This window comes from Temnothorax americanus, unplaced genomic scaffold (assembly GCF_048541705.1).
Source record: "Temnothorax americanus isolate GAGA-0224 unplaced genomic scaffold, ASM4854170v1 Scaffold8, whole genome shotgun sequence".
Lineage (NCBI taxonomy): Eukaryota > Metazoa > Arthropoda > Insecta > Hymenoptera > Formicidae > Temnothorax > Temnothorax americanus.
In genome coordinates, this window is record NW_027509802.1 from 1,389,885 (window position 1) to 1,408,362 (window position 18,478).

The 18,478-nt window shown below is 38.5% G+C and overlaps 6 protein-coding genes and 1 non-coding gene across 16 annotated transcripts; 4 read left to right on the plus strand and 3 right to left on the minus strand.

The window, feature by feature from the left end:
• The first annotated feature begins 657 nt into the window (after nt 1-657).
• Eif4e4 (eukaryotic translation initiation factor 4E4) lies at nt 658-2,283 on the plus strand. Of its 2 annotated transcripts, none has more exons than XM_077423888.1 (4): nt 658-816; nt 1,327-1,508; nt 1,622-1,939; nt 2,018-2,283. In XM_077423888.1, the coding sequence occupies exons 1-4, from the start codon at nt 787-789 to the stop codon at nt 2,130-2,132; spliced, it is 645 nt and encodes a 214-aa protein (XP_077280014.1). In that variant the 5' UTR covers nt 658-786; the 3' UTR covers nt 2,133-2,283. The 2 variants fall into 2 exon arrangements, with proteins under 2 accessions (XP_077280014.1, XP_077280015.1); XM_077423889.1 differs by lacking the exon at nt 658-816 and adding an exon at nt 1,063-1,196.
• Nucleotides 2,284-2,330: 47 nt separating this feature from the next.
• Fadd (fas-associated death domain protein) lies at nt 2,331-5,329 on the minus strand. Of its 4 annotated transcripts, none has more exons than XM_077423886.1 (5): nt 4,066-5,329; nt 3,555-3,921; nt 3,286-3,477; nt 3,081-3,211; nt 2,331-2,946 (listed from the first exon to the last, which is right to left on the minus strand). In XM_077423886.1, exons 2-5 carry the CDS (start codon nt 3,877-3,879, stop codon nt 2,812-2,814), a joined length of 783 nt encoding a protein of 260 aa, XP_077280012.1. In that variant the 5' UTR covers nt 3,880-3,921; nt 4,066-5,329; the 3' UTR covers nt 2,331-2,811. The 4 variants fall into 4 exon arrangements, with proteins under 4 accessions (XP_077280012.1, XP_077280013.1, XP_077280010.1 ...); XM_077423887.1 differs by having other exon boundaries at nt 4,077-5,328; XM_077423884.1 differs by having other exon boundaries at nt 4,061-5,328.
• A 227-nt stretch (nt 5,330-5,556) lies between these two features.
• Nucleotides 5,557-8,428, plus strand: LOC143907241 (RNA-binding protein NOB1). The gene is made up of 6 exons (XM_077423881.1): nt 5,557-6,093; nt 6,311-6,443; nt 6,697-6,908; nt 6,980-7,424; nt 7,731-8,065; nt 8,150-8,428. Exons 1-6 carry the CDS (start codon nt 6,022-6,024, stop codon nt 8,408-8,410), a joined length of 1,458 nt encoding a protein of 485 aa, XP_077280007.1. The 5' UTR covers nt 5,557-6,021; the 3' UTR covers nt 8,411-8,428.
• Nucleotides 8,429-8,655: 227 nt separating this feature from the next.
• Trnam-cau (transfer RNA methionine (anticodon CAU)) lies at nt 8,656-8,728 on the minus strand. Its single transcript has one exon. It is a non-coding gene; the product is annotated as a tRNA-Met (tRNA).
• Nucleotides 8,729-8,809: 81 nt separating this feature from the next.
• On the plus strand, nt 8,810-11,384 carry LOC143907405 (ribonuclease P protein subunit p40). 6 transcript variants are annotated; one of them, XM_077424186.1, is made up of 8 exons: nt 8,810-9,052; nt 9,352-9,514; nt 9,595-9,739; nt 10,072-10,236; nt 10,388-10,513; nt 10,601-10,790; nt 10,874-11,157; nt 11,245-11,384. In XM_077424186.1, the coding sequence occupies exons 2-8, from the start codon at nt 9,395-9,397 to the stop codon at nt 11,370-11,372; spliced, it is 1,158 nt and encodes a 385-aa protein (XP_077280312.1). In that variant the 5' UTR covers nt 8,810-9,052; nt 9,352-9,394; the 3' UTR covers nt 11,373-11,384. The 6 variants fall into 6 exon arrangements, with proteins under 6 accessions (XP_077280312.1, XP_077280314.1, XP_077280313.1 ...); XM_077424188.1 differs by having other exon boundaries at nt 8,810-9,045; XM_077424187.1 differs by having other exon boundaries at nt 8,810-8,985.
• An 8-nt stretch (nt 11,385-11,392) lies between these two features.
• Nucleotides 11,393-16,570, minus strand: Kap3 (kinesin associated protein 3). The gene is made up of 16 exons (XM_077424176.1): nt 16,330-16,570; nt 16,012-16,129; nt 15,755-15,923; nt 15,481-15,687; nt 15,186-15,322; nt 14,595-15,107; nt 14,319-14,487; nt 14,087-14,187; nt 13,788-14,006; nt 13,545-13,710; nt 13,293-13,418; nt 13,106-13,210; nt 12,891-12,976; nt 12,622-12,808; nt 12,446-12,536; nt 11,393-12,344 (listed from the first exon to the last, which is right to left on the minus strand). The coding sequence occupies exons 1-16, from the start codon at nt 16,353-16,355 to the stop codon at nt 12,209-12,211; spliced, it is 2,556 nt and encodes an 851-aa protein (XP_077280302.1). The 5' UTR covers nt 16,356-16,570; the 3' UTR covers nt 11,393-12,208.
• Nucleotides 16,571-16,890: 320 nt separating this feature from the next.
• Med9 (mediator complex subunit 9) lies at nt 16,891-18,246 on the plus strand. The gene is made up of 3 exons (XM_077424195.1): nt 16,891-17,050; nt 17,794-17,899; nt 17,961-18,246. The coding sequence occupies exons 1-3, from the start codon at nt 16,929-16,931 to the stop codon at nt 18,099-18,101; spliced, it is 369 nt and encodes a 122-aa protein (XP_077280321.1). The 5' UTR covers nt 16,891-16,928; the 3' UTR covers nt 18,102-18,246.
• The last annotated feature ends 232 nt before the right edge of the window (nt 18,247-18,478 follow it).

The following is an 18,478-nucleotide window of genomic DNA, read 5'->3' on the forward strand; positions in this document are numbered from 1 at the left end:
GTTTTGTATAGCCTGGTCCGTGATGGTAACCCATCAGTCGCCTTCTTCATAAAAATCGTTAAACCAAGTCGCGTTCGCGTTTATCTCTCGTAACATACGCGAAAGAATCCTTTCTTCGGAATTCAAATTGATAATATAGCCAAATGACCTAATCACGTGTGAAATATACGGATGAGAAATCCTCTCTGCTAATTTTTCTAATTTCTCTGATACAATAGCGACTTTGAGCTGATTATACAAATACACACGTAATATTATCCATTCAATGACATTCGCTCAATAATATACCTATATAGTATATCATGAATTTTTTTCTTTATCTCCGGGTCGTTCTGGGGGTCGATTAAGTATACGGTTCAATCTTGAAACGGAGATGAAAATTACAAAAGTGAGGAAATTCATTAGCTTGTCTATTTCATTGGTTGAAATCTAGTAAATCCGTGTTCACTTTTGTAATTTTCACCTCGTTTCGAGAACCGTAATAATCGACTTTTTGGATACAAGTCTGGCGAGCCTTGCTCCAGGTAACTTTGTGAGGGTAAACCCTGTGCGTGCTCGTATATGTACCATCAAATGACAAAAGAGAACCATCTCTTTTATCTATAAATAATAAAATCGCTTGAAGGAGAGAGCATCCGACTTCGGTCGAGTCGAGCAGCGCCGAGCAGCGCCGACGGGGAGCGCTGCTAACGGACATATGTCACGGATGCTCCGCCTGCCAGTTCGCGGCTTTCACAGAGCGAGGAGCGAGCCGAGCGAGCGTGCAATCGTGCATATTGGAGTGACATGGCTACGAGTATCACGGAGGAAATCGAGGTAAGTATTTCGAAAGCGTGGCGCGCGACGGAACGCGTCGCGTCAGCGTGGGAACGCCGATCTCGCACCGCGGGATACGGCGCGCTCGGACGGCCGATTCCTTCCCGGCGGATCCTTCCCACATCCGCGTCCCTCTTTGCCTCTTCCACCGCCTCGGGCCTCCGCGTTACTCCGAAGGAAAGTGTCCTAGAGCCGCGAGGTCCACGACGCTTTTCACGCTCGCGAAGGTGCCCCGCCGTAGCCGGTCGCCTCCCCCCTCCCCCCTCCCTCGTCATCTATAAATAATCGCCGTTACGCCGGAAATACCTACCGCGGGGCGATCGCGAAAGGCGGCGCGAAACCGACCCGGCGAGACGATGCGCACGCGATCCGCCGTACAGGTTAGCCCGGCCACGCGTAAAGTCGCCCCCCTCCTCCCCCGCCGTGACCGCTGGAGTCGACCCTTCCCATCGTGATTCTGCGGGGATGCCGAGGGATGAACGGCGACCTAAACGTAAACGTCTTTTTCAGGAAATCGATCGTAAGCGGAATACGGAAGCAGCGAGCACCGGCGAGTTCCCACCCGAATACTTGATCAAGCATCCGCTGCAAAACACGTGGACTTTATGGTATTACGAGCCCGACAGGAATAAATCGTGGGAGGAGAGCCAGCGGGAGATAACGAGCTTCGATACGGCTGAGGATTTCTGGAGGTAGTTCTATGTTTCTCTACTTTCTTTCTTTCCTTCTTTCTTTGGCGTAAAAAAAAAAAGGTCAAAACTTACAAACGTGAATTACAACAAAGGAACTTTTTTTTTATGTACAGCTTATACAACCACATAAAGACAGCCTCCGAGTTAAGGCAAGGTTGTGACTATAGCATGTTTAAGCAAGGAATTCGGCCTATGTGGGAGGACGACCAAAACAAGGACGGCGGACGATGGCTAATAAATCTAGATAAGAAGCAAAGGGCTACGGATCTAGATAATTTTTGGTTAGAAATTCTGCTCTGTATGATCGGGGAAGCCTTCAACGAGTTTTCCGACGACGTTTGCGGAGCTGTTGTAAATGTCAGGCCAAAAAATGACAAGCTCGGTGTCTGGACATCGAATGCGGATTGCGCGGATAGCGTTATGGAAATTGGGTAAGGGAATTGGGCTAACTACTGCAGCGGGACTCTCGTGAATTTTTTTGAGCTTATCGACACTTTTATGATTTTTAGCCGAAAACTGAAGGAAAGATTAAGGATTACGTCTAAAACGATCATGGGATACCAGGTACATAAAGATACCGCGGCCAAAGCTGGCAGTCAAACAAAAAATACTTATACACTTTAAATTTCGCTAAATTTATGATATCACCCCCTGAGTTCATTAAAATATGTTTATTCAAAAGTCACCGGATTAGATATTGATATAATTGTGTGAAACTATATATTTGCGTTATGTTGAAGGAAAGAAATTAATAAAATTTTCATTTTCGAAAGCACGTTGCGTCGTCGTAGTTATGTTTCCGTAATAACGACAGAGACTAAATGAAAATCAATAAAGCATATATTAAAGCGAAATAGATAAGCATATTATTAATATAGAAACTTAGTTTAAGGAATATAGCGTATATAGTTAACAGATATAATTTAAGAGATACGCGCGGGCTGCTGTATTTTTTGTGGCCGATAACAATGTACGGCTCGATATATAATTTGTGCAACCTCTCATTTTTCGACGGAATAAATCCTTGTAACCTCTCGTAATATTTTTGTACGGTAGTAAGGCACACGTGCAATTATATACTCGAGATTTTCTTATAAATATCAAAAAGGTGTACTGGCATATGCTCTCGTACCTTTATTTATATATCACCTATAACTTTTACATTAAATATCTACTCGATATACACTATCGAGTTTCTTTTATCACCCATTGTATCACGTTTGATTAACAAAGAGGGTAAGTTTAAGGCACGACGTCGGCAAGCTCGAACGGAAGACTTGCGTAGAAAGATTTCGTATTGATATCATATATTCTTATCTTTCAATATTAATTCCTCTACAAGTTCCTTAAGATCTCTCCGTCTACCTTTTTCCAAAGCACGTATCAAATTTATGGCCCATTGCTCCGTGTTGCATTGCGACATATACATTTTCAGAATCTACAAACAGAAATTATTGTCTCAAGTTCGATACAAGTTTATATTTTAGATATATGCCTACATAGTATATATATATATATATACATGCATATATATTCAAAATACTTATTCTAAACGCGCATAATCTCTCTTACCTCGTAGCTTTGCTCCTTCAAATCATAAGGATATTTACTTTGTACAGCGTCAATTTCGTATTCTCTGATACCTAAATGTCTAGCTACGTCTCGCCAAGATCGACCCAGCCTATCTCTGACTTGCAGCAACGCTAGAAAAAGAAAGACGTTTATACATAACGAAAAGAAAAAGAAAAATATTGTAACTTGAGATCTTAAAAAATACCTGTTTCTTGTAGCAATTTTTTTCCTTTGAAAAGATTACATTGTTCTTCGTGTTCAGAATTACGCTGTAACGTCTGCGTACTATTACTGCATAACTTAGCTGAGCTTTCTATCGACGACTGAGACAAATCGTACATAGAATTACACGTGGACTCTGAACCTGTAGACTTTGAAGTTGATGGCAGTACCGAGGCTGTTGTAGAAAGGTAACGTATTAACTCCAAATTGCAGAAGTGTGTAAAAGCACACGATTAATTAAAAAATACTCACTTTCGTCACTTTGATACTTATATGAAGGTAACAATGGCACAGTCTTCAGCCAATTGTCATAATCTTCCAACTTGCTTTCTAAATCAGGCTTGTGAATATACTTCTTTGACATGTACCGAAATGGCTCTATGTCGCTGTAACTTATAATATCCCGTTTCTCCAGTAATCTTATAAACATCGCCAGATTCTTCACCTGGCTCAATTTACGTTTCGAATCGATCTCAAACGTGTAATTGCGTTTCAGTTGATCTAAGGCATCGCTGTCAATGAGAGGCTCGGCTACACTAAGGAAGTGTCGACGAAGCAGCTTATACCTCTCGAGCATCTTCTCCTTTCAAAGAGACACTCAATTTTTCAAGCCAGATTTCTGCGACAAATAATATATGTGCACAAATAAGAGTACAGTTTGAAAAAATATTTTCGAACGGATGCTTTCAGTACAATGCACAATGCATCTAAATACTCCGAATAAATATTTTATTCAAAATTTTCTAAACATTATATACCTTACGTATTTTACACCTTGTTTTACAATGTGTTTTCTTTGAAAGGCTCTATCGCCAGGCTGTTTAATTTTGGCATCCTGCCAAGTTCTCAGGTTCATATAATCTGCAGCACTTGATTTATCAACAAAATATTTTTAAATCTAAATAATTCGTTCTCTGATAAAGTACTTAATCGTCATAATATAATGCAGTTGAAGCGTAATCATTGAACTTGTGACAACTTAAATTCAAAACTGCGAACATCCGAACATCGGCGCTCGACGATCAAAATTATTGTAAAGGCTATTCTACAATTGCGTAAGCGTAAGGTTGTAGGAGTAGGAGTAGTAGTAGTCGTGAATGTTGTACAACGGTTCAGTCTACAATAAAGTAACGATACGTTGTAAACTTAATTACAGCAACCAATCAGAGTGCAGCGGAAAGTACAGAGGTCAAGGCACTTCCGATACTCGTCCAGCACAAACTTTTCATTTGTTGATCTTTGTGTGAAATGCATCGTTTTTTCCATAATAATTCGTTGCTTCTCACCAGCCCAATCAATTCTCTACACGATAATAAGTTTAAAAAAGTTTCATCTTCCTCGTACTGAGCACTTTCCTCGTATTCCATGATGAACACGTACCAAAAACATTACAATAGAAAAAAAGAATACTTTCGGATGCCGAGAAAGAATGTTATAACTTGACTCTTGAGATCTTTATATATAGCGGTCTTCGGTTCGGGATCACGTGTATTTACTGTTTCGACAAAAACAATTATGGCAGCGCGCGGCGTGATGACGCGTAACAGCACTCTGATTGGTTGGCTCTTACGTTCACATCTGGCGTAGTCGTGAAAGATGAAGTTCAACCATCTTCCACAACACGCTTTACAACCGCAGTACCGCTCTACAACCACGCCGTACAACACTCTTACAACCACTTACGACCACGCTTACGCAATTGTAGAATAGCCTTAAAAGTTCCGGGAAGTCCAGATTGGCCCCAGTTAATGACAGATTGACAGGTTCTTTCCTCAATCGTACTTGGTTCTTCTCGCGAGTCACAACTGATACCGCGTTCGCAAAGCCTTTCTTTTCGCTTTAGAGAAGCGTCTAGCGAGAAATCATTCAACGGGTGATCAAAGTCAAAGATCCCGCCTAATTAATTGCAAATTGGAAATTAGAACTCAATCAATCAGAACCAAATCAAGATTGAGGTTATTCAATTGATCGAATTCGGGCCACTTCGACCAAACTCCGATTAACCTAATCGTTGATTAGTCCATTGGTCCATTTGGAAATGACCAATCGCATTTGCCCAACATAAAATGCGGTCACCGCTTTGGGCGCTTTGCCGCTTTGCCGCTTGCCGCATTCCCGCACGCCCCGAGTGAGGTGCTGCCGCGCTCGGCAATTCTCGGTAACATTCGGCCGCGTTCAGCGACGATTAGTTGCGCGAGGCAACGCTAGATGGCGCTCGGCCGCCACCTATAGTTCAGTTTGGCGCTTTTACCACGCTGCACGGCGCGGCGTTGCGATCGACGTAAGATTCTCTTGACTAAATTCCGATTAAGTTAATCGACTGAAATCGAGTGATTAACCTTATCGAGCCGTATTTGTGGTATTTTACCAATGTAGAAATATGAATTTCTTGTTATTGGACACCTGGGAACCTGCTGGTTGAATTAAACTGAGAGGACGACCTCGATTAAGCTGCAATTTAGTTAATCGGAATTTAGTCAGGGTAATCTTCACTCTGAAGTTTGCCGTTCAAACTTCAATTCAGTTTAATCGGAGTTGGGGTCGTCTTCACCTTGAAGTTTGTCATTTGAGTTCGCGCACTTATTTCAATTCGTTCCCCGCATTGCCGATTGCCGCCATTGCCGCCGATTGCCGCGTCCTGTGAGCAGGAGCCAAATACCTACTACTCTTCTTTATTTCGCTCGTCGCAGTTGTATACACACGTGGGCCACGTGTAATCATGGAAAATAGGAATAAAGTGGAATATCTTATCGTCGATACAAGCGCTTTCATAAGAAATGCTGCCTTGCAGGTAATTATTGAGTGAGATATAAATTTATGCGTATAAATGAAGGCGAAGATATTTAATTCTAACCAAGAAGCTTGTGTGTACATGTGTGTTTCGTCAATGTATTTGCAACCAAAGATGTAATTTTATTCGAGTATCGCTTTATTGAAAATACAACGTATAAATATATTCTAGCCTCTCCGTTTCTAACGAAATTTTAATTTAAAAAATTTGCTTGTAGGACATTGGAGTCAACATTTTGACCGAACAGGCTGTCGTCGACGAGATCACGAGCAAGAGGCAGTTGAGAAGATTGGTCGTACTGCCGTACGACTTGAAGATTCAGGAGGCTTTTGCTGAAAACATTAAATTTGGTAAATAAAGCTCATTAGCATATTTGTGGTTGTCGAAAGTACGTGCGAGAAGACATATGATTGAATACGGCGTATATTCACTGTTGCGCAGTAGTCATTTCTTTGTTTCAAATTCTTTTTCCACTTAAGACAGTTTATCACTAATGCGAGGAACGAAAGCGCTGTATGTGTCATACATGCAGCAAACGATATATATATATACTGTATGTTTCTATGTACTCTTATGTTACTAATATTTTTAATATATTTACAGTGACTGAATTTTCAAAGAAAAGCGGCGACTACATCAGCTTATCTGCTACTGACATCAAAGTGATTGCGCTCACGTATCAGTTGGAAAAAGAGAAAGTCGGGACAGCACATTTGAAGGACGTTCCAACGATAAGGACCATTAAATCTGCGGAAGATAAACCAAACGGAGATGATCCTAAACTGCCAGTTGGTTTCTACATGCCGAAGAAAAGGGTAAGGTATTTTTAATTGTTTTTGTATACATATATATGCTTTATTAATCTAAATTTATATTCCGCATCTAGGAGAGAAAAGAATCGGACGTGGATAACAATGCAGAGGCTTCAGATAATACGGAAAAGACTGATGTTGAAAAAGATATCACGCACATACAGATTATAAGTAATTCGGCGGTAGATAATGCAACGAACGATGCAGAGATAAATGACACGGAAAAACAATGTACTCCTTACGTATCTGCATCCTCAGACGAATCACAGTCAGATTATGAAACGGCTGGGTCAGACGACGAAGACAAAACGGTTGATTTAGCTGATAAGTTTTCCAAATTAAAGTGCAATCCAACTGATTTAGAAGTAGAGGGTGAGAGCGAGGGCAAGTGTGTTGTGGATGACATTCTTGCTCCTGTCGATACGTCCAAAAGTGACGAATCGTCTGAGGATGAAGATGAAGATGAGGATGAAGATGAGGATGATGATGACGACGATGACAGTGGTTGGATCACACCAGGTAAATTTAATTTTGCCAATTAACTTTTTTAAATAACAATTGATGCATAAGTATATACAATTAAAATATGAATTTTTGAAATTAATTGCCATTAATCTTATATTCCTTCATTTTTTAAATCTTTAAAATCTCCAATCAATCTCGTATAAAACTAAGACATACATGAGATAAGAATGGAAATCGAACTCGAGATCTGCCGCGACTATTAATCAACTGCTCTCGCACAAAACGATACATCACTCCACACATATATAAGTACATGAATATATTCAAGAAGTTAATTTTTAATAATTTATCTTTTGACAGCAAATGTTTCCAATATAAAGAAGCAAATGGACTCGGAGATTCTCGAAGAAAAAGCTGCAACCGTCGCATGCTTAACGATGGATTTCGCGATGCAAAATGTGCTCATGCAAATGGGACTGAATGTGGTCGCACTGGATGGCAGAGTGATTAAACAGATGCGAACGTTCATATTCAGATGTTACGCCTGTTTCAAGACCACCAGCGTCATGACGAAGATTTTCTGCCCGCACTGCGGTAACAGGACGCTGAAGAAAGTCGAGGTCACGTTAGATGAGAATGGGAAACAACAGATTCACATCAATTTTCGGAAACCTCTCTCGGCCAAGGGAAAGAAGGTACGCTGCACTAGTTTCCGATGTGATCCGTCGAGTTATGCGAATGCGAAAGGTGGCAAAAGTAAAATTGACGAAATTTTTCAGTTCTCGCTACCGATGCCGAAGGGTGGAAAGCACGCCAACAATCCCATTTTATGCGACGATCAACCGATGCCGGATCAACGCCCGTCACGTTTGGCGCGCGTAAAAAATAATCCGCTCGACGACGATTACATAGCTGGATACTCTCCATTTGTTATGCGCGACGTAAACTCCAAGTCGGCTATGCTGGGCATAAGACCGGACGGTGCCGTCAAGTACTGGATGAAGAGAAACCCTAATGAATCCAAAAAGAGACGAAAATAAAAACTATTTAATTGTCAAGTCAACGTTGTCATTTCGAAAATTCACGATCATCCTTTATCCTTATGTTAGATGTTCCTGTAAATATTTGCATTTCTGCATTTAACAGTACCTACTTAATTATGTCACATAATTATAATTTATAATTTTTATAACATAAATTTTATAACAGTTTATTATATACGTAATAAGAACTTTATTTGGCAATTATCATGTTCGTTTTTGCAAAAATAACGTTGAAAAAAAATTGCCCCGGGTGAGGATCGAACTCACGACCTTAAGATTATGAGACTTACGCGCTGCCTACTGCGCTACCGAGGCTCTTGTGCTACTTGGTCTAAGTCCGCCAATATTAGGTAAAGCATAAAAATGACATTCCCAGTGCGCGATTGATTAATCAATAGTGCTAGAAGGATAGAGGAGTACCCTCAAAAACATTTCTCACTGGCGACAGCCAGAACAATAGATCACTTATTGCAGCATGTATAATATTCACGAAAAATAGAAAAAAATGGCCCCCTACTCCCCACCACGCATCATAGCTTCGATTAATCGATTGAAGATTAGGTTAAGTTTATGTATATGCACGAGACGACGACCACGTGGTGTGTCGGATATTTTGTGTTGTGTTTACACATGTGAAAAGTTATTTTGACTTATTACATTACGTCACGTTATAATACTACATTATTATATCATTTTTTATTAAAGTGGATTTCATTCTATTCATTACATTTCATTCATTATATTATATTGATGTATTTTTACATCATAATTCTGACCATCACATTGTTGTACTTTATTCGAAACGGTAGATAGTTGCATGTCAAACGAAAGATTCGAATTCTCAATCTTGTCACATATCAGGAATTTTAAGAGGAAAAATATTGAATCACGAGTTTTTTTTTTTATTAAATCTAATTGTAACGTGTGTGTTATTCTAGGAAAAGAAAAGCTACGATAGAAACAATGTGCTAAAAAAGAAACATGTTATATCCAGAGATATGGAATCTCGAGCCACCGCCGCACCACACTTCCGTGGAAACGATAGATTATAGGAAAGCAGACGTGCCTGTGGCAGTGAAGAATCATTACTTCAATCATTCGGTAAACTTGCTAATAACTTCTTTCAAGATTCAGCTCGCAACACGATACCTTGATGGCAATAAATGTTTTCTGTGTTCCAGATATCCGTGATACTTCCCGACACCGTTACCGTTCCTCAAAGTTTACACAATTGTCTGTCGGAGGATACAGATTATTATCGAGTAAATAAGCTGCGCGTCAGTGATCTCTTAAGTATAGAGTTCATCGAGGCTTTTGTAAAGAAAGGCAAGTTTATTATTGATTTCCTTCACATACTTGTGTATCTTACATTATTTGCGTAGTGTCTACTAATTGCGAAATAAAATACACTTAGTACATACTTGCCTACAGAAAAAAATCATTTTTTTCTTCAAGCTAATCAAAATGAGAAAAAAAAACGATACAGAATATCTTTACTTTTACATTTAATGAAAATTCTTGTCTGTCAACTTTAAGTTTAAAGATTGATATGGCATTATATGCAGTACGTAATATGTGTCAAGTTCTCAAGATACACATATATTCTTCTCTTAATTATATTCTTATATTTCTACTAACATCTGCATTTCAAATTTCAGGGGAAATCAATCTTCTGACAATAGAAAATAAAATAGACCTGCAGAATTCCGTTTGTCTAACTCCGACTGGACGCTTGGTACTCTCTTTGCTGGCAGATGATTACCAAGCACTTGGTTTAGAAGGGAAACCCTCTGCCTTCAGCCACAAACCTCATACACGCTACAGTAAGTCCGAGTAAATAATATAATTGAGCAATGAATTACATCCTACAATTACATTGTACAATATGACATATGTATTATTTATAGTCTATTTTAGTCGAATGTATATTTCTTTGATATAAATTTGAACGTTTCTTTTTTATATAATCGAAAGTAGTGAGAATCGATTTAACAAATGATAGTTTCATTCCTGGTAAGAAGAATTATGAAAGAGTTCGAGTAGCATTGGAAGAACGACTCAAACAGACATTTGATGTTATATTCTCATGGGATCCGCCAGGTACACATACTTCTGCCTTTCTGTAATAAATAACGTATTACAGTACATATACATTTCCTTTCTTACACAATTATCTAAATATTTCAGAGATCAACGTGTGCCCGTCATCTGTAGCGGCGTGGTTTCACACCCGCAATTATAACGTCTGTCTTTGTCACCAGAAACTTTCCCAAAGGACTAAATATTCATTGACGATTCCTACTTACGCAGATAGATGCAGTAAGACTGATACCGATTTCTTCGAATGGCTTGGAGTTTTCAGCATTGATGGTGATCTGTATGTTCGTTCGCGTTTTTAAATATATTTTCACGCATGGTAAGACTGAAGGAATATGACAGTGATAGTCATAATATTTTTAGGTCTACTGAAAAAGAGGACGATTATGCAAACGCATACCGGTGCCCTTCTCCTTCTATATATGTCGGACAGGTGCAGTATTTGCAGTGGACTGGATTCTTTACACGAAAAAAGATACGAGAAGTGTATAATGTGTTGAAACAATATGTATTATCGCGAAATACTTTGCAGTGGGTTAGTTTAGACGTACAAGGATTTGCAGACAGTCCCGTTAGTTTTGATTTGAAAGAGCACATGTTCTTCACTGACGGAGACAATAGTTATACTATTGTATTTCGACCTAAAGGTGAAGCCGTTATGCGAAGAAATTTAAGCTCTAATAACAAAGTTAAGTAAATTGTTAAATTGTCAATAAATATGTATTTTACACTAGGTCCATCTGAGTTTCTTTTTTTACTAAAGTATAATATTGAAACTCTGACAATCGAAGGTCAAAATCAAGCGAAAGAGAGTTTCGTGTTTAATAAGGAATCGGATTGTAAGGAAAATTTTTTCAAATAAATCAGCGTACACTGACAATCTACGAGATTCAATCATAATTTTATTTTATCACGTAGAGGATAATTGATGGCTATAAGTCATGCATTTTGTTGATATAGTAAAATACCATCTTACATTAATATAAATGTGATAAGTTAATAACGAAGGGACAAGAGGTGCAATGAAAAATGAAAGACAACACAGAATGTACACATATATGATTAGTCTCTAAAGAAAGTGAAAAAGAAATATATGTAGAAGTTAAATATACGCCTATATTTATATTGCACGATATGCTGCACGCATTGAATAAGAAAACGTTTCACTCTCAGAATATAGGTAATTCCATCTCTACCGTTGCTCTAAACTGTTCGGTATTTTCATACACCACTTGTCTTTTTATTAACCGATATTAACAATATAAATACTACGAGAAACCTCTGAACTATCATAAATACTAATTTTACATTAACCACATATACATTACCACACTATTTTGACTGCCTCAAAGCCTATCACAAGATAAATTCGAATAAACTTAATACTATTATTTTGAAACGTAATAAAATTATGCGCATCAGTGTAAAGCTGACACTTATAAATAAATTAAGATGTAAAGAGATAATACGTAAAAAAATAAAAGGCTAAACTAAGATATTTGACTATGAGATCAAAGCAGTCTATATATAATCAAATCTTTAGTTTAAGCAGGCATATCTCTGTAAATAGTAGCAAACGTTTCTGGTTTTTTTTTCCCCATCGAACATATATATGACGTTAACATAATGAAAAATGTCCTAGGCATCTTTTGTCAAAAGTTAAGTCACATATCTATATCAGAACGTTTGAATTAATCTTCAGATTAAAATGTGGGAATCCGAATCACCGAATTTCATTCTAGAATTATAATACAAATCCTCTATACCTGAAGCAACGGACATGCGAGACTTAGAACGAGCCACGAGTTCGCCTATTTCATCGAGATCTCGATACCTAAAATGTAAGTAATTAGTTTCTCGCGCAATCGCAATTCATTTATTTAGAATTAATGCCGCACCGTTGCGTCAAGTACATATGCGTCATCGAGTACGTACCTACTGACAGGCCGACTGGGATTTTCAGATGATTCCGATGAATTTTTCATAGTTGAAAATCCGTCATCTGCATTAAACGACGCCGCGTTACCTGTGCGAGCATGATAGTCTATTATATAGCTGTGATAGATAATAAATTCGTAAAAAAAAAAGGAAAATATAAAAAAATATATTACCAGAGGGAAATAATATAGTATGTTTTAGTAGGTCACCGCTAATGAACGGAGATAGACTATCGTCATCGTCCGGTAGCATATGATTGATTGAATCTGTTCCGATAGACTCGACCATTTCCAGCCATTGCTGATTGTGCGATCGGAACTTTTCCACCTTTATGCGGACCGCCCAATTCTTGTCGCACATCTAGGATAGTTCGAATAATTGGCATGTTATTTATATGAAAACGAAAAAATGAATTTGCATTCGCGTTTTTAGTTGTACTTACGGCAATAACATCTAAGCACGTATCACAGACTTTTCTGATTGCAGGATTTTTGTCGTGCATCAGATCGATTAGATATCCCGGGGCTTCTGCAAATAATATCACAATTTTCCACAATTTATTCATGTAGTTTAAAGATATTCGCAAAGTATATTTGCCGTGTTATTTTGTGTGTCTTTAACGGATCCAAACGATTGAGAAAATTGACTATATATTACCATTACCAGTCTCGCGAATCAAATAATCTCGGGTTGAATCATGTTTTGCAATTTGATAAAAAACATAAATAATTTGCAAAACCATTTCATCATCCTCTTGTTTGGCTGTAATGATATGATTTATTGTGAATACTTATTGTATTTGGAAATACGGCTTTCTGCACGATTTTTGCGTTTCAATACATACCTTTAAGGAGTTCGATAAGAGAGAGAAGTATATCAGCTTTACACAACAAACGAGCACAATCTTCATCGTAAGCTGCAGTACCCAGAAATATGACAATCTCAAGAACTATATCATCTTGTGCCTTACCTGTAGATATAAAACACAACGTGTATAACAAACTAACTAGAGTAAGATTTAATATTATCTCAATATTCTACTTATTAACATTAAATAAAAAAAAGAGCAATGTGAGATAAAAAAAAAAGATCGTACCTGGAACCAGATTGTTGCGTATCCATGGTATAAGATTGCAGCGTTGAATGATTTGAGAGTAATCCAAATCAGGCAATTCTAAATTGCCTAACACGCCGATTACTTCCAGTACAAAGTCTTGAGAATCGGACTGAGTCAGAGCCATAGCGAAATCACCGACAAATTCCTATTAAATACACGCGAGCAAATTATGATGTTCGATATTTATTGTATAATCCTTAACGCGTTAATGTTTCAACTCACGACAAAGTTTTCTTTCGTCGAATCGTGCTGGGAAATATTTCTAATCATCTTCATCACGAGGGCGTCTTGATTTCTAAATGCGATTTTTATGAGACCTTGCAAACGATTGTTTTCCACCATCAGTTGCGCATTCTTATCGTTGATGGCTAAATTTATGCCGAGCGCTATTAATTCAGATCTTACGTGTTCGTCCTCGGAATTTAATATCATGTTTGTTATCTAAACAAAACGTACAAACGTCGTGAAGTAAATTTCAAGCTTATTAAGTTTATATCGAAATTTCATAGATTTTTACATACCATAGGAATGCAGTCTGTATTTATGAACATTGCTTTCACTTTGTCGTCCATACTTGCATGATAGAGTAGTCCCACAATCGTGCTCTTATTTTTTATGTCAGCTGTGAACATAATATTGACACGACACATAAATATATTGAATATATATCACGTAGAAATTTTATTTTACACATTCTCATATTAAAAAAGGAATTATATACATCTCCTTAGTTACTTTTTAAATAAATCTTACCTTGGCTAAGCAATTTTATCCATTTCGGTAACATACCAACTCTAATCATTCTGGCTCTCAATTTAGCATCGAAAGAAAGATTAAATAACAATTTTAGGGTACTTAATATAAGATCAGGATTATTGTTTTGTAAGAGCCTCGGTAATTTGTCTATAATATTTTCTTCAGCCTATAAACAATATATGAAAAATTTATATTGTTACATAACGCAGATACTTGAAGATTTATATATATATATATATATATATATATATATATATAATATTTAATATTTACCATAAGATCTTTGTTTTCCCGAAAAATCGATAGTTTCTTCAAAAATGTGACAACCAGGATCAACAGATCAGTATTCGTCCTGTCTAACGTTTTAATCAGCATACCGATGACATTCTTTTTACGCATTTTCCTTTCGACTTCCATAGCATTCTCAGCAATATTTAAAAGTAGATAAAATGCAACTCGCAGCAGCTGCTCTTGCTTCTTAGTCAAACTCTTGAACTTCTTGCGACTTTTCTCGAGTTCCTCCTTCAGCTTCTTAACGTCACTCTCGGATACAGTCACAGATACCTCCGCAGATCGTCTCTTCACCTCATAATCCAACGGACCTTCCATATTCCAAATATCGTCGATGATCCTGATCTTCCTATCACAATTGTCATTATTGCTCGCCGGGAAAAACGTTAGACCGGTGGTGTTCTCAAATTGTTTCCGGCGTTTCTCCATGTCCTCCTTCCACTGGTCGTAGCGACGTAATTCGAAATCGATTATATCCATGCAAAGAGAGCCAATCTGTACGGGGGAAAAAAAATACGAATGTAGTTCCAGAGGTACTTGATTATCTAAGTTTCATCAGCATTCGCAACTTACTCTGTATTCGAGCACGATATTATGAAACTGGCTATACGTTGAGAAGCAAAAGAAAATATAAATGATGTTCGTAGACAATTCTATGCTGCGCCGCCAATCCTCTCTCAGGACTCGAGCTAATGCACTTAACAATGATTCTGTATGAGAACAAAAAAATAACTTCATTATAACATTATTATAACCAATAAAATATTTGCAACGGTATATAATATTCTCATCGCCACATGAGTCAAAAATTAAAATTATTATCCAGAAATTATTATTTATAGAATAAGGTACATAACGCGAGGATTACCATTTTTGGTCAATTCCAAAAGATTGTCAGGTACCCTCGCTAATTGTAAAATTAACGATGAACCTTTAATCTTGCCCGGTATTTCCTCGTACAATAACTCGATATAACTATCGACGTTACTAATGACAGCACGTTCAATCTCGCTATTCTCCGTGATCATTGAATTCGTCGACGCCGGTCTTGGCGGCTGAGAATTGCTACCGCTACCTACGAAAATTAAAAAGTTCAAGTAAACTTCTAGGGTTCTGCAAACGTAAAAACCGCGTTACGTTACCTGCGCCGATGTCATTGGTCCGACGATTTTGTAGATAGTAAATCAACTGCTCGACTTCGTGCAACTTTGATTCGTGTATCAACGAGCACTTTTCCATCACCTCCTTCGCCAAGAGAGAAACATTCGTGTCCGCGTTCAAGCTCTTCAGCCTGATTATCTTCTGGCATTCCTGTACGCAAGGGCAAAGTATCCAATAGAGCTCAGATCAATTGCGAGTCAATTATCTCTTCGCATAAGTGAAATAAGAAAATACGTGCCTTGCGGTCGCCAAGCATAGGATCACCCAGTTCCCCCAATATCAATGCCTCGACGTCATAATTCACCACCAGAGCCTTCTCCGTTGGGTGGACGTCCAACGTCCCGGATCTCACTTTCCTATAAACGTCGAATATGAGAATTACATAAATCTGCCGCGTTACAATTATTCAATTCCACGAGATATTTACAATATAACATTTACGCGAAATTATCGTTTATCGAACGTTTCAAGACACATCCTACGTGAAAATCATATTTGACAGACGACTGACAGATCGTTTGGCAGATATATGCAGAAGCAGACAGTCCTCCCTTACCTCTTCAGAAATTTCGCTTCGTCCATTTTATCGCTCGATGTCTTGCTCTGGAATTCCCGAGTAGAATATATTCCTCCGCATAGGCGTATGCCGTTCACGTACAACTCGCGAACTCTCTCCCTGTCAATTTATTCGCAGTTACTCCATCTCCATGGAGAGAGAACCCGTCGGAAATATCGAAGAGCAGAAGCGCGGACAGCGGCTGCGCTGCGTGGCTGCGTGTCGAACGGAGTGAACGTAGCGGTGCGTAGCGGGTACGGCAGCGGCACCAGAACGTCAGCAGGCTCTCAATTAAGCCCCGTTCACATGATTCTCGCGCGAGAATCTCACTGCTAAAGAAAGAAGCAGCTTGTTCTTTTTTGTTCCTCTTCTCCCTCTTCTCCTCTCCTCATCTAATTATACATACACTATTCCTTTTTTAATGCGGAAAGTGCAACATTAGTGCGAGAAACAATTAAATCTAATTATAACTTGTCAAATTGTTTAGATTTTTTCCCGACGCCGACGTCCAATCACGCGTGTCTGTACCTCAAGTGCAGAAAGTGACGTAGTGCAGGCACAGTATATACTGTGGTGCAGGTACACATCTCTTATTTGTCATGTTTCCGACACCCGACACAATGGAGGCGGTGGAGTCGGAGGACGTTTCGCCGAGGACGCAATTCACCGTTGACGATCTAGACGTAGAAATATTGCCGCTCATTTACGAGATTATTCGCAGGTACGTATTCCCGACGATCCCTCCTGGTTCCCATGCTCGGGCGAGTCGTCAACGTCCAAGATGATCACATAACCTCAAATCGACCTGGGATTAAAATTTTCTCAGCGTCGATTTCATAAAGTTTCGAAAAAAAAAAGTTTATATTTTTTTCCTTTTGAAGACTTCCAGGATATTAATCCGCGTTTTTTTATTGCATTTCTGTCGCTTCATCATGTTATTCGCTGCAATGTGGAAACAATTATTATACCTACTCGTAAAAAATAAATGCAAAATACATAACGGTGGTTGCGCAAGCGGCTATAAATTGAGACATAGCTTCAAGAGGAAAAGGGCAAACCGTCTCGCGTAGCGATTTAGTTTGTATTCTGCATTATCTGCACTCGTGTTATATGTAGAGAATACTTTAGCTATATACGTGCTCAAAGATATCAAATAATTGTAAACATTCATAAGAATGATGGTTGAGTCGCCAAACATAGACTGTTTCTGAAATGTTCGATCAAACTCCATCGATATGTTCCATTGATTAGGGTGATGTGTCACACGAGCGTAAATCTGCAAACGCTTGTTCTCTCACTTGACAATACTCGATAACTATATAACTGAAATTCCCGAGAGGTTTATCCAAGCGTTTCAGGAACGCTCTGTGCAATAATATGGATTGTCGGTTAAATGTGGATACACGAATGTTTATGTATCTGATGTATTTACACAAGATGATGCTGTCGGTTGTGATTTTTTAGCGTCGAGAAAGATCCGCATGACACTACGCAAAAGGCAAAGGAGTCGCAGGACACCAGCCACAAGATCTTGGAATTACAGAAGAAGCTAGACTCCGCAAGGTTGCAGGTAAGAGTCGTATTCTTTTGCCCAAGAGATGCTCGATATGACACTGTTGCACTTTTTGCAGATTAAGAGATTACCTGGGATAGAATATAGCAAGGAAGAACAGCTGCAAAAGCTCGAGACTTTGCGCAAGCAATTAAGACTGAAGCGTGAACTTCTATTGAAATATCGTAACACGTGCACGTTCGAGATACCGAAAGTATAAAGCGCGCATGTGTCCGCGAGGATATCTAGAAAAATAATTTTCGAGGATGCCTCTAAGAGCTCTCTTCCGGTACCTATTGAATAATGAAAACTTAATTAATAAGTTAGCAGAATCTAAACCAATAAGACAAACCGCACAATTTGTAGTGTACGTACTAATTAGAGCAGGTATGATTAACGGGACGCGCCGCCCTATCTCTAGTCCACAAGACTTTGTTAAACAGCTGAGAGATATCGCAAACCAATTAAAGCGACAATTAGAAGAACAAAAAAATAAGTTTAAGAAATAACCGATTTGTAGATCGTATACATTTATTTGCCAAACCTTACACATGGTTCCTGTGTTCAGATCGAACAGCGATGAGAATTGTTAAGTAA